This window comes from Pseudopodoces humilis, chromosome 2 (assembly GCF_049639895.1).
Source record: "Pseudopodoces humilis isolate 2021_Gansu_Grassland_sample_001 chromosome 2, ASM4963989v1, whole genome shotgun sequence".
NCBI lineage: Eukaryota > Metazoa > Chordata > Aves > Passeriformes > Paridae > Pseudopodoces > Pseudopodoces humilis.
The window spans coordinates 61,917,893-61,931,290 of record NC_142201.1 but is presented as its reverse complement, the minus strand read 5'-3'; the positions used below and the strand labels follow the sequence as shown (position 1 = coordinate 61,931,290).

At 43.5% G+C, this 13,398-nt stretch overlaps 1 protein-coding gene across 9 annotated transcripts in view; it reads left to right on the top strand.

Annotated features, from left to right (window-relative positions):
- CAB39L (calcium binding protein 39 like) overlaps positions 1–13,013 on the top strand; it is a 60,935-nt gene extending 47,922 nt beyond the window's left edge. For all 9 annotated transcript variants that reach the window (XM_088051909.1, XM_014252120.2, XM_014252125.2 and 6 more), the window contains 4 exons: positions 1,600–1,659; positions 3,212–3,277; positions 3,900–4,043; positions 11,211–13,013. In XM_088051909.1, coding sequence (XP_087908035.1) covers positions 1,600–1,659; positions 3,212–3,277; positions 3,900–4,043; positions 11,211–11,390 — 450 coding nt within the window. In that variant the 3' untranslated portion in view covers positions 11,391–13,013. The remainder of the gene's footprint in view (positions 1–1,599; positions 1,660–3,211; positions 3,278–3,899; positions 4,044–11,210) is intronic.
- Positions 13,014–13,398: the final 385 nt, after the last annotated feature.

Below are 13,398 nucleotides of genomic sequence, written 5' to 3'. Positions count from 1 at the left end.
CCATGTTGCATTTGCAATTGCCACCAGGGTGTCTGGTTCTGAGCTGAAAGCCTTGGATAGTCTATACACCAGAGGAGGGCTTAATTAAATGTGCATTAAAGTCTGAGGATATTTATAGTAGGGAAGCACTGGAATTTTTGATGATCTGGAGATGTACTTCTTATTTAAAGTTATCCAGGTGCACTGCAGAGAGGAGACAGAGCTGTTAAAAAATGAAGAGGGCTTGTATTTCAAGGTATAAGCTGGGTGTGGAGGGTGCAAGCAGCAGCTGGAACAGGCTGGCTGAATGCTGCTGCTCCACACTTCCTCGTGGAGGAAGCTTGCTTTTTATTTCCTGTGAAAAACTCATTTTGGATTATATTTCATTTGTGCCCCCTATTGAAGGACTTATACTTGCCTCTAAGTGCCCTGCACAAAAGCTCCTGAATCACGTGTTTCACTCAGCCTTTAAAACTGCTGTCACTGCAGTCCTGCTAAATGAAGGGATGTATTTAAAACAGGCACTGGATTTTGTAACTCTCTGCTTTCCTCTTATAATTGATGGTAAAAATAAATTAAAGGATTAGTATGTGAAGGATTTCTTTTATCTGGGAGGATGTGTCTGTCCATCTGCTAGAGCTCCTCATCAGCTTCAGTCTCTGCCTGGGTAGGGAAACCAAGAAAAAGATTATGAAAAAAGCAGAAACTGATTCACTGAAAAATACCAGATTGAATGGACTTCATCAGGCATTTCTTGTGACCAATGTTATGTTTTAAAATAACCACTAAGATAAAAATCATACTTAAATGTCTCACACTGGCCACTCATTTTGTAGCTATTCATCCAGCTGAAAGACTCAATTTCTTGTGGAGCTGAACATTTGCAACTCTGTCACCGAGCACCAGGATCCCCATTCTGTGTGAAAGGTTCTTTTAATTTAAATTTGGATTAGTTTGCCTTCTGTAATGGGAGGCAGTCTGTCCAGCTGTCTGAAAGGTCCACTACTGCTTTGTGTCAGAAAGCGAACCTTGGGCAAGAAAAGCTCTACAGAAGGGACTCATCCCACTTACCTGAGACTCCTTCCAGGAAAGGGAGTGGAGATGGAGGGAGCGTGGATGGCTTACATTAGGCTGGTGCCTAGCTTTCTTTATTAAATTGTTGAATGTATATAAAGTGGTTGAATTTGAGTTTTCCGTGTTGTATTCTTGGAGATGAGCAATAGCAGTTCTGGCTTAGCATCATTCCCAGCTGTGGGGTAGCATGTGGATCACTTTTGGCTTGGAGACCATAGCTCATCCTCTATAAAGGATTAATTTAATTTCTTCCTTTTCCCCATCCCTGTTTAATGTGAATAATGTGCATTGTGACCTATCAACAACAAGAAAAGGGAAACAGGAATAAAAAGAAAGAGTATTAGAATAGCTCTATATTGATTCTGTTAGCATTAATTAACTGAGTTCTCCCTAAAGTCCTACTATACGCATAATGAATGCAACGTTGTCTATGGAAATTATGTTGTAAATGCCTTCTGGTCAAAAGTGCTGAAATACATTTGAGAATCAAGGGACAATCAAAGGCACTCGCTCTCTCAGGTAACCTTTTTCTCTGTTCTTCCCCAGGACCTGTTAACACGACACAAATTGTTGGTGGCAGAATTTCTGGAACAAAATTATGATGTAGTAAGTATCAACACTAAAAGTCTTTTTAAAAAATCTGTTCTGGCTTGGCTGGAAAAAAATGTGCAGGTGGTTTCCTGCTCTGCATAAACTCCTCACACAGAACTGCAAAATCAAACACTGCTTTGTAGTGGAGCAGAATCCACGCCTGGCCTGTGAAATGCAGATATCCTCTCTGCCCACACCTGGGGACAAACACCAAGGTTTCAGGAGAACTCATAGGTTAAGAGCAAGTTTTACTCCTTGCTGTGTGCATTGGATCTCCTCAAGTGTGAATGGAACTGAAACTTCCTGTGTAAACAGATCATGGGAGAAAACTTGTGCATGTTTTTAAACAGTTTTGAGATACCCCAGCACCGACAGGGCCATACCAGTGTTATTTGTTGTACTTTGGGACAGAGGAGAAGAGTTACTGAAACAAGTTCTGGCATTACTGGGAGTTACATTTGCCTAAATGAGGAACTGAGGTCAGAGTATTCCTATTATCTTCCTAAGGCAATTAGTCCCTTAGTTAGTTGCTGTTTTTCATCTTGATTTTTTGGCTCCCTTTTGGACCAAATGTGGGTCAGAAAAATTTCATTGGATTCAACTAAAATTGGATTGATACAGATCATGGAATTAGACTGTGGGTTATGTTTTCATGTTACTTGAGGTATTCTTTATTTCATTGCCAAAATGAAAAGACAAATTTCTTTCATTCTGATTACCAAAAAGGTTAAATAAAGAGCAGGCTTATTATTGCTGAGTCACTAATGCAGCTTAGCTGGAGCAAAATAAGTGTCTCCGCTAATCTTTTCTCTGAATACTGAAGCACTGCACTGGAACAGTCCCCATTCTACATTTATATGACATTTTAAATTTTTAAGTATCAGTTGCCTAAGCGAGCTGGTTGTTTTTTTTTTTTTTGGTGACTATTGGACAGCATTGTTGATTTTGCCCACTTGTTGGGTAGATGGTTTGAAGATACTGCAGCCTTTTCTCTCAGTCTTCCTGAGCACAAGATCCCCTTGGTCATCCCTGCAACAGCCAGCACACACTTTGCTCCTAGTGACGCTCCCTGGGCAAAGTGCTTTACTGAGCGAGGCTGCTGAAGGCAGGTGAGGTGGCACCTCACAAAAGGAGCATTTGGGATGCCCCATCACCATTTTGGGGTGTTGTATTAAGTCATGCAGCCAGGCATGACCATGATCTTGAGTGAGTGGATGTTATGTGCTGGACTCACATGTCCTGGCAGCAGAGTCACTCTTCTGTAGGAGAAGGCTGTCCAGGCATACTTCTATCCCAGTTGGCTCACACCACCCCCTGCTCCATCCAGTCCATATGTGGTATTCCCCATCTGCAGCACTTGGAAGAGGAGTGTTCCTGGGCGTTAATTCAGTGCATGATAACCAGCCAAGAGAAAAGAGAAAAGCCAAGAGCAGCTGGGCCTGGCACTGCAGTGAAGTGTTAGAGGGTGGCACTGCTGCAGCCTCTGCTGCTCCTCTGGGGAGAGAAGGACCAAGAGAAGAAAGGATGGACATGAATCTGATGTATTTGTGTTTTCTTGTTACTCTAGATCTTTGAGGATTATGAAAAACTCCTTCATTCTGAGAATTATGTAACAAAGAGACAATCTTTGAAGGTAAAGTCTCTCAGCACTTTCCTCCTAAATTTGTACTATGTGTTGTGCAGAATATCAAGGTACATGTATGGCAATGGAGCAGCAATTTTTCTATTGAAAAGAAGAGCTAAGGGCTTGTGATGCTCTTCCTGAAATGCACAGGAGGTCACTGTGTCTTTTCTTTCCTGGACCTTTGGGGAAGCACTGGGCCATTTCTATGGAGCGAGCACTATCACCTCTCCTCTGAGCTCAGATCTGTGCTTTGGTTCAGAATGTGGGTTACAATGAACTTGAAAGTCTCTGTCTGGTGCACCAAGTGTGACATGGCCTGCACATGGAAGCAGAGGGGTGTGAATATAACATGGGAATGAAATGAGGGACAGCTGCACTACACTTGCTTTTGTCTCAGCTGCTCACACCAGCCCATATGCAGAATCCCTCTCTGTAGTATTTAGGAGATGAGCATTATTGGGCATTAAGTAACCCACTGCATGATAAGAAGTCTAGTTCTTTTTTTTTTTTTAAAGGTAGTGACATTGAAACCTCTTAAGCAAATATTGAAATAGGCTGCTGCTTTCTTTGCATTCAAAAATGATGTGGTGAACTGAAAAAAATGTGGTTTTTTTTCTAATCATGCTTACAGCTTCTGGGTGAACTGATTCTGGACCGACACAACTTCGCCATCATGACGAAATACATCAGCAAACCAGAAAACCTGAAGCTGATGATGAACTTGCTGCGAGATAAAAGCCCCAACATTCAGTTTGAAGCATTCCATGTGTTCAAGGTGAGCCAGTATGAGTTTTAGAGATGGCAGACTTTCTCTTCTCATAAAAGTGTCTTTCAAGCTGGGCAAGAAGAAGTCCAGAAAATTAAGGCAAAGGTTGGGGCTTACAGTCACTTGCAGTGTTTGAGAGTGTCATAATTGAAAAGGTTTCTATCACTCAACCTCGGTTTTCTGTTTGCCTGCCTTCAGGTGAGACCTAAAGCAGTGTCATTTTGGTTTGAGCTGGGGGTAGTCAGTGAAGTAGCCATGAAATACAGGTAGCAAAATACACAACTTCCAGGTAGTATCCAGGGGACCTTCTCCCCACTCTTGAATCATTTTACAATGTGATTCTGGGTAAAGATAAAAAAATAATCTTAAATCTCTATCTTAAGATTAAAAGTAGGTGTGCTGGGCATCAGTGCAAAAGCAACATGCTTTTAAAGGTATTAAAAAGGTTTGGTAAATCTGAGCTTGAAATTAATTTTACCCTTCCATCATTTTGCAGTGACATTAATGCAGTGTTAAACAATTGCCAGACCAAACCAGTGTCCCTTTTTTCATGATGATTAATGTTACTAACTAAAGTTAGAAGTTTACCATTTTCCTATCACAAGAGTTCTTTGCTCTGGAACAGAAGGTAAGATTGTTATGCAAAACTAACTCTAATTTGGAATGAACATGTTAATTTCAAACTATAAATAGAGTTGTTAATTATTACCAGAAGAGGAATTTTGAGCCTCTAAGGATATCCCTTTTCTAAGGTGGCTAAGAAAGATACCAGATAACACCAAAGGACTGTGGAAAGAGGTCACAACACCCTCCACAAATTCAGGGTGACTAGTTGAGTTTTGTACTTATGCCATTTCTGATTTGGAAAAAAATGCTTTCAGATCTTCAGTGTGGAGACTTAGAGAATGTGCAGCTTCTCCAAAAATCTTTAAGTTTTCTAAAAAAACCAACCAACAAACCCAAAAAAGCTTCAAGGAGGATTAAAAGAAAATTCCTTGTGTGAAATAAGCAGCTTGGTAAGCTGTTCCCTTGCTGGCTTCCTCCAGTCAACTGAACCACTGTGAGTAACTTCTCCTCCTTATCAGGAGGTGTGTGGCTCCAAGATAAGCAAGCAGTCTGGCTCCAGACACTTGCAGCCTTTGAGATGCCAGTGGGGAGAAGGTATTGGAGGATTGGGGTTTCTTAGCTGCTCTGTGAATAAATGCAAGATTTTTATTTATGAAAGACATGAGTTGCTGTTCCTGGATTAATGATAGACATGGACCAGGCCTTGGGAATGGCTGATTTCACTTTTTTTAGGAGGCATTCAAAAGAACTTGGAATAATGTAAAGGGATTCCAGTGTGCAACCATGTAACACAGTGCTGTTCTTCCCAGTCTGCCTTCCCTCTCCTCCCTTCCACTATGTTGCATCCCATTTCCAGTTGGAGTGGGGATATTGCAGGCTCATCCTTGCTTGACCACTTGCAGTTGCTGCCATGTGGACATAATGCTTGGAGTGCCAGCAAAACAAACCATGAGCAGCAGTGGTGTTGTGTCTCTTCAGTCCAAAGGGCCAAACCCTGTTTTCAGACACCTCCGTGGGGTGTTGTTGGTCTTCTCCAGTGGTACCAGTCAGCAGCATTTCAGAAGGGCCAAGGTATTCCCATGGCATTCCTCACACTGCCTCACACACTGTGCTCCCTGTGGGGCAGCTGCAGACTCAGAGCAGAACCTGATCAACTGGAAGTTGCTCATTCACAGCCACCAGCAGCACACCACAGAGTAGCTGCAGAGGTGCAGCAGCTCCCCTTTTAGGATCCTCCTCACCGAGGGTCTGGGTTCCCTGGACATACCCAGATCCTCTCCAGGGGGAAGGGTTGTTACAGGATTTGTTACAGAAAATTGCACTGTGAATTAGCTTTGTAGAGAGGGTCAGAGAAGCTCTTTTCCCTCTGATTTCACTGCTTAAATTGAGTTCTAACTTCTTGAGGACAACTGAAATCCTTATATATTTAAGAGACTGGCTGTTTGTGCCCTGTTCTGCAGTGTCCCTGCCTCCTGTTTCTGGGTTCGTGTCCCTCAGCCTGGTTCTCTTGTCATTTGTAATATTCCATGTTGATGTTACTGGGAGAGGAACCTTGTCCTCAGCTTCTAATCTCATAAATTTTAAACTGTGCCTGCATTTTTAAATTATGCTTGCAAAATACCTATGCAGTCCTGGCTGAAATTACAGTAGAATAACCACAGTGATTTGGAATTAAAGGTCTGCTGAGAAGTGAATACTTGCTGCTCTGTCTGAGCTGCCAAAAGATTTGGGTTTAAATTACCTGATTTAGATGTTTCACCAGTTAGACACAGTTTAAATGAAAAAGTGTTTGTTTTGTAAGCATCCAGACTCCAACACTCCCATGCCCCAGCTGACCCAAAAAAAGGCTTATGACTCTTACTCCCTGAGGCGATTTCTAATTATTGCAGATTTTAAACTGTAAGATAGAGATGAAAGTGATGAGCACTTCTAGTGCAAACTTACTTTGGAGAACATTTTGTGTCTGAAAATGTCAATACCCCCAAGCTCTGAGAATATGTAATTCATCCAACTTACTGTGAGTGGGAAAATTAAGACAGAGTGCCCACTTGCAGTGACTCTTTCCATTCTCCATTTAGGAGATGGCTGATCTTCCTCCTAACTCAGCCCCACCTCTTCTTTTGCCTGAAAAAAATGGACCTTCTGCCTTGCAGCACCATCCTAAAGGCCTGCAGCTGCTTTGTGAAATTGGATGTCCCAGGAAACGTATGCATAAGGATTACCCAGTATTTTATCATGAGGAAAAGCTAACACACCTCACCCCTTCGCTCTTCCTTCATAATAATCCAAGGGGATCACTTAGAGTTGCAGGCTTTGAGAGTCACTGGTTCTTCTCTGCAGTGATTTCAGTGGAGAGAAGGACCAGTCTTGAGCGTGCTCACTTTGGGGGTCAAATATTGGGAAGGGCTCTCCAGCTCCTGTGGTGGGTTTTTGATGTGTTCCACTAGTGGAGCCTACGCTGAGTTTGCCTGTCTGTAGGGGAGGCTGTATCTTTCAGATGTGTGTGAACGTGGTGCAGGGATTCCTTTGACCTCACATATTCACAAACAAAGGGTAGGAACAGCTCTCTTGGATTTCACAATTTGCTGATTTTGAGGAAAACGCCCTGCAGCAGTGAGCTGGGATTATGTGACTTTCTTGCTCTTAAGGAGACATTAAGCAAGATATATTTTACTGTTTAAATCTAAAATTAGAATGGGTACACTGTGTTTTGTGACCTCAGTTTCATTTTTCCATTCTCTTTCATGCACATTACGAGCTACCTCCTGCAGCTTGCTCTGCAAACAGCCTCACATAATTTGACCATACTGACGGTTTGCTCTTGGTACGAAGCTGAGGCCTTGTTTGTGGGGATGTGTCCTCTCTGTTTCTCAGCTGCATAATCTAAAGGGCAAGGGTTATTATGTGAAGCACTGTGCTATAAGGAGCATGAACAGTGTGTGTTCTGTGTGTGCAGTGTCCTGACAGTGACATTGTGCATGACCCCAGAGTAAGTCCTAAATACTCAGTCCGGAGCATCCTGTAATTGTTCTTGCTCTACTCCTGCCCCTGAAGGTGGTAATGCCTGGTTACTAATTGTAAGGAAATAAGGTCAGATTTTCTAATCAAATAATTTTGATGTTTGTTTGCAGAAATACATTAGGACTTTTAATGGAGAAGGTAACAACTGTTCCACTTTGGACAACTTTTGAAGCTTTGGAGTTCATTTTCATTCCAGGCCTTTTGCAAATACTCGTGAAAGGGATCTGTCTCTGTTTTGAGACAGTTATATTTAGAGTTGGATTTTTTATATGGGTGCTGTCTTTATTTTAGGTTTCTGTCTCTCTCATCTATCTGAATTTAGTGCTCTAGAACGTATATCCTTTCATAATAAAACCACGGGTGACACCAAGTTCTCTGTGGTTTGATCCAACTTCATTTTAGTTGAAATGTTCCAGATAGCATTAATAATGTTTCTGTTTTTAGGGACTGATCGCCATCTCTATGCCAATGCAGAGTTCTGAATGAGGGGGACCTTTTCTGACAAAAAGTCTTGTGGTGGTCCTACTCCTGGGTTCTGTGAAACTGGTCAGTTGATACTGGCAGAATTTATTTTGTTTGCTTAGCCAAAGTATTGAATAACATTTCAGGAATTTTCTGGTCCTTGAACATTCTCTCTTTACGAGTCCCTGTTGACACTGAGCAAGACTGGCAGTTGAGATGATCTTTGTTTGAATGTTCACTTTGCCAGTTTTGCAAGGGGAAGATTGTAATCTATAAATAATTGAGCAGGAAGATAAACAGGATGTGATGGCTTCTATGAAACTAAGTTCTTTATTATTTGCTATGGTAATACCAGTGGTAGGTCCAATATGAAATATTATTTACTAGGTTTACCACCAACTTTCCCGTTCTGTTTGCAGAGCAGACAGCTTTTATAAGAAGAATTATTCAGTTTTCTTCATTTTGAGAGTCACCCTTCAGACAAATATTAGGGAGGCCTAATACTCATTGAAGGAAGATGTTCAGCACTTCAAGGTCAGGGCTTCTTCAGTGCCTTCCATTTGCATTGTCATAGATGATGTCTGAGCATGTTGGTGCTGCCAGTGCATTTAATTTCTTCACCTCATCACCAAGGGGGAACTGAACTCCAAAATAAAAATTTCTCATAAAGGTTAGTAAATCCCTGCCTGTAGGCTTACATCCTGCTTTGCCCCATGGTAGCTCATCCAGATGACTGGGGGCTTATCATAGTCCATATCCTGGAAGTGTCTGTCTTCCCTCAGCATGATCACCTGCTGTAGGTCAGCACACAGGGAGCTGCATCCTGGGGCTGCTCCAGCTGAGAGCATGAAGTGCTGCAGCCTCCTCCAGAGACAAACATTCATACTCAGGAGATCTCAAGATTCATGTTCCTTAGATAAAGCATGGACTGTAAAGTACATTCAGATTTACATCCCCAAACCCTTTTTCCTCCAGTCTAGGGGGAGGAAATGCATCAACATCAGTGTATTAAAGTTATTTGCAAAGGAGGAGATGCTGCTCTCAGATCCATCAGCTTTTGAGTGTCCCTCAGGTGAAGTGAGAGCTGTGAACTGGCCATCCCACGCACAGGCAGATGTGTCCCTGGTACAGGCCTGCCCTGTGAGTACTTCAGGCATTGTGCAGGAAAGTGGCTGCTCAGAAGGGATCTTTGGGAGTGGAGGCTGTTAGTGCTGCACTTGAGAAGTTTTAGGTGGCAAGGGGGAATAAAAAGTAATCATTTAGGATGATAGCTCAGGGTAATTAGAGAAGGACAAGGTGGAGGCCTGTGTGTATAACTGTAGATAGTGTACTGTCACTGGGACCATGGCCTGGACACTAGATCAAGGAAAACTTGTAGCACATTTGGGGAGGGTTTACCTAGCATGGTAGAGGTTGCAGCTCTTTCTGCACAGCAGAGGGCAAAGTACCTTGCAGCAGGGACTCCTAGGAGCATCTGAGGAGGAGGGATCCAGAGGAGACAAAAACATAGACATAGATTAACACTATTCTAGCATCAGGATGCCAGGGTTTAAGAGCAGATGCTTTGCTTCACCTTTGTGAAATGAAAAAGCACTTCTAGGTTCCTTTTTGGGCAGAAGTACTCAGTGGGGTACTGTTGGTGTGTGTTGAACCCCACTCCTTCCACATGTTCCCCCAATGTGGCACTTTTCCCACCACTTGTATAACATCCTCTGATTCTGGAATATGAAGTCTAATGGTGGGTCCAGTCTGAACCCTGCCCCACCTTTACCAGGTGTTGTCTTAGGGACAAGAGGCTGTAGCACAGCCCCCCAGGACAGAGTGTGCGTGATTCTCATCAGGTAGCACAGCTCTTCCCTGAGCAGCTGGATGTGGCCCAGGTTCTCCTGTGGATACAACCTCAGGGGAGACAAAGGGACCTGCAGAAGAGCCCGAGGTTGGGAGCCAGCGGTGGTGCCGCCTGTGCTCGGCAGGGCAACATGCCTTTCTGTACTGTCAGCAGATGTTTTCATTCTGGTTTGGACAGGCTTGGAGGGAAACTGGATGCTTTCCAGTTCTGTCCATCCTTAATTTCTTCTCATCGGGTAGAGAATAACTGGAGTTATTTCTGTCATTGCACAAGCGCTCAGGCAGTGTTTGTTGACCAGCCATGGTAACCTCGGTGTGAGCCAGACATGGGAGCTGCTCCTGGAGTGGCTGGGGTGCTCTACACTTGTGTTCCCACCACAGCCCCGCGCCCCATCTGCCCCTCCTGACTGACATCCCCATAGCCCTAGCTCTGTGGCATCCCGAGGTCCCTGAAAAGAGCCTTTCATTGCTGCCCTTTGCAACCAGCCTTAGGGTTGCACTTAGCCAGAGAAAATGGTAAAGAAACAGTGTTGTGGCATGAGGGGTCCTACTCAGAGCTGGAAAACTGCAGCTTTAGAGATTACAGGAGAAAGAGTCAGAGCATTGAAGAAGGCCACTAAGCCCACGGTGCTGAGCTGGCTGTGCTAGGTGAGCATCTGTGTCTCATGTCACCTTCCTGCACTGCCACCCTCCTCTGGTCAGCAAAGGCTGCAGAGATGCTGGGCACACCATGACCCTCCTGCTCCTGCTGCTGTAAGTTTCCATGCTCCCATGAATGGATTAGGCAGAGGGAAGTGAGGCCTCTGACATACTTTTCCAAACCAAAACAAAGCTGGCAAATCTAATTTTAGGCCTGGTTTAATATGGAAATGATATCAATACTGACACAAAGCTTTTCCATTCTCCTGATAATTAATTTCTGTGTATTTGTCTTGTGGGTGGGAAGAGGCTGAGAATATTGATAGCTCCCTCTCAACAGCTGGGTTTACAGTCAAAAGTTTTTATCACCAAAGACCAAAATGAAAGGGAAGCGATACCACACGCAGGCATAGTTTTGCTTTAATTTTCTGTTGAACCAACATGTTTGAACTCCTGTCTGACTGCCTTGGGACAAGGTGTGTAGCAGTGGAGTATCTGCATGCCAGCCTTCAGCAGACTCGTTAGAAAGCAATTTATGGGGATGTTGTGACTGATGTTCCTCTCTCTCTCTCTCTGTCTATCTCTCTCTGTCCCCACCCCCTCACTGTCTGTCTGTGCCTGATTTTGTTTGCATGTTAGGTTTTTGTGGCCAGTCCAAACAAAACACAGCCTATTGTGGAGATCCTGTTGAAAAACCAACCCAAGCTAATTGAGTTTCTGAGCAATTTCCAGAAAGAAAGGACGGACGACGAACAATTCACTGATGAGAAGAACTACCTGATTAAGCAAATCCGAGACTTGAAAAAGCCAACGGCGTGAAGAACACCTCTTGTTTTCCACTGTAGGCATTAATCTCAGTTGTTAAGTTCCTCTGTGTCCCTTAAACACCACAATAGTGCTTGAGAAGGCACAGCAAGTGCCTGGTTTTTATTTTGTCTTTGTTCCTAGATGTCAAGAGTATAGGGGTTTTACATGAGAACTAAAAAACCAAAAATCTAGAATAATATATTATTTTTAATCAAGACTATAATTATTTATGTCAGTTTAGAATCTCTCTGTGATAGAAGCTGGTTTGACAGATTGGTTTTTTGTGCTCAAGAAGAATGAACTTCTTTGCTTAACTTTATCAGCAAACTCAAGCTCTGGCAAGGGCACAGAGCAGGTCTTCTGAGGACTGTGACGTTGTTCCTTCACACCTGTAGTTGTGACTTGGTTCTAGCACTGCACACACACACAAGACTGTGAAAGAGTACACTAGTCTCTGGAGTTAGCTGCACTTATAGGTCAGGTTCTTTAGTCAAAACTATGGAAGATGAAAAGCAGTAAAGGTCACGTTTTTGCTTCTTTTTGTGTTCTTTCCATCTTTTTTTTTTTTCCCCTAGATCAGAGGTTTTCTATTCAGTGCTAGGGAATGGATGGATATATCAGCCATCCGAGCTGTTCCTGCCTAACTCCCATTTCTCTGTGTGTGATCTATCTTGTGCTAGAGCACAGGTTTTTCCTACCAGCTCCCAAGCAGTCTCATGAGGAGCAGCCCCACGTACACAGTGCTCACATGCCCTGTAATGGGAAAAGGCAAGGGCAACCCCCCCATCAAAGGCCTTGCTGTACTGCCGATAAAGTGATCCCCCACCTATGGAAACCATCCATAGTCAAGAATATTGGGTGGTAGCCAGAGCTGCTTGGCTGAATTGTGACAAGGGCTGAGCCTCAGCACCAGCGTAAGGGGAGGGTCCTTAGTGTCCTTGTATCTGAATTCCAGTCCTGGCTGTGCAAGGTGGGGTTGAGCTGAGTTCAGCAAGGGAATCATGAAAAGGCCTCAGCCAGATCTGCCCAGGAGGCCACTGGGCAGCCCCAGGCACCAAAGGCCACCCATAGTCTGGCATTTTCTGTTCTTGTTCATCCTAACATGAATTCAGTTCTGTGTTAAAGTTGTAGAAGAGGAGGTTGTTGCACCAATAATGTTTTGAGTTTATTAAACTCTATGGTACAGACAGTGTTTCCATGGTGTGTTTGAAGAGTTTTTGGGGTCTTTTGTTTTCTAACAGGAAAATGTTACTCTGATGCTTTATTAGGAAGTGGAGTTTGAGAGCAGGGAGTGGAAATTTCTTGAATTTTTCTGGACACCCTAAGTTCTGAGTTTTCCTATTTGCTGTAAGAAAGTTGTCTAGCTAAAACTCTAGCTAATGCTTCAGATAACAGGTGACACTGAATTGTAAAAACAGAACGAGCCCCTTAGCCCCTTTCTTTCATTGAACTGTTGTGTATTGAGGTAACTGACACTTTAATTTATGTGCTTTAGAAAAGGGAAGAAACAGAACAGATTGTGGTCTCTTTTTTTTTTCAGATGTCAGATACAACAAATGTACATCTTAGTTGCCTGGAATTAAGAAAAAAATATATTTACAAGCTATTAAAGGCATGATTACTGATCACTCTTTATTTCTGTCTCTGGGGTTTTTTTCTCTCTTGCCTTTCTGGATAGCCAGACTCTACAGTGCTAAATTCCTTCTCTCCTTTGCCAGCTGGTTTCAGCAGATGGAGAGGGATGAGCACTGCCTTCAGAGCCAATGGTCTCTGAAGCATCACCTCTGCAGCTCTGGCTGGCAGGAGTCTGGCAACCAGAGCCCAGCTTAGTCTGGCCATGAGCCTCACCCCCACTCTGTGGGTGGTGTTTCCTGGCAGTGGTCACTTGCAGGTCGATAAAGGAGCGTCTTGCAGTCCTCAGAGCCAGTCATTTTTAGTCTGATCCTCTGAGATTTAGAGCCTGGATCCAAAGGGTGCTTGGCTGTATTCTGAGCTCCTGGGGTGGGGCTGGTCTCCAGGG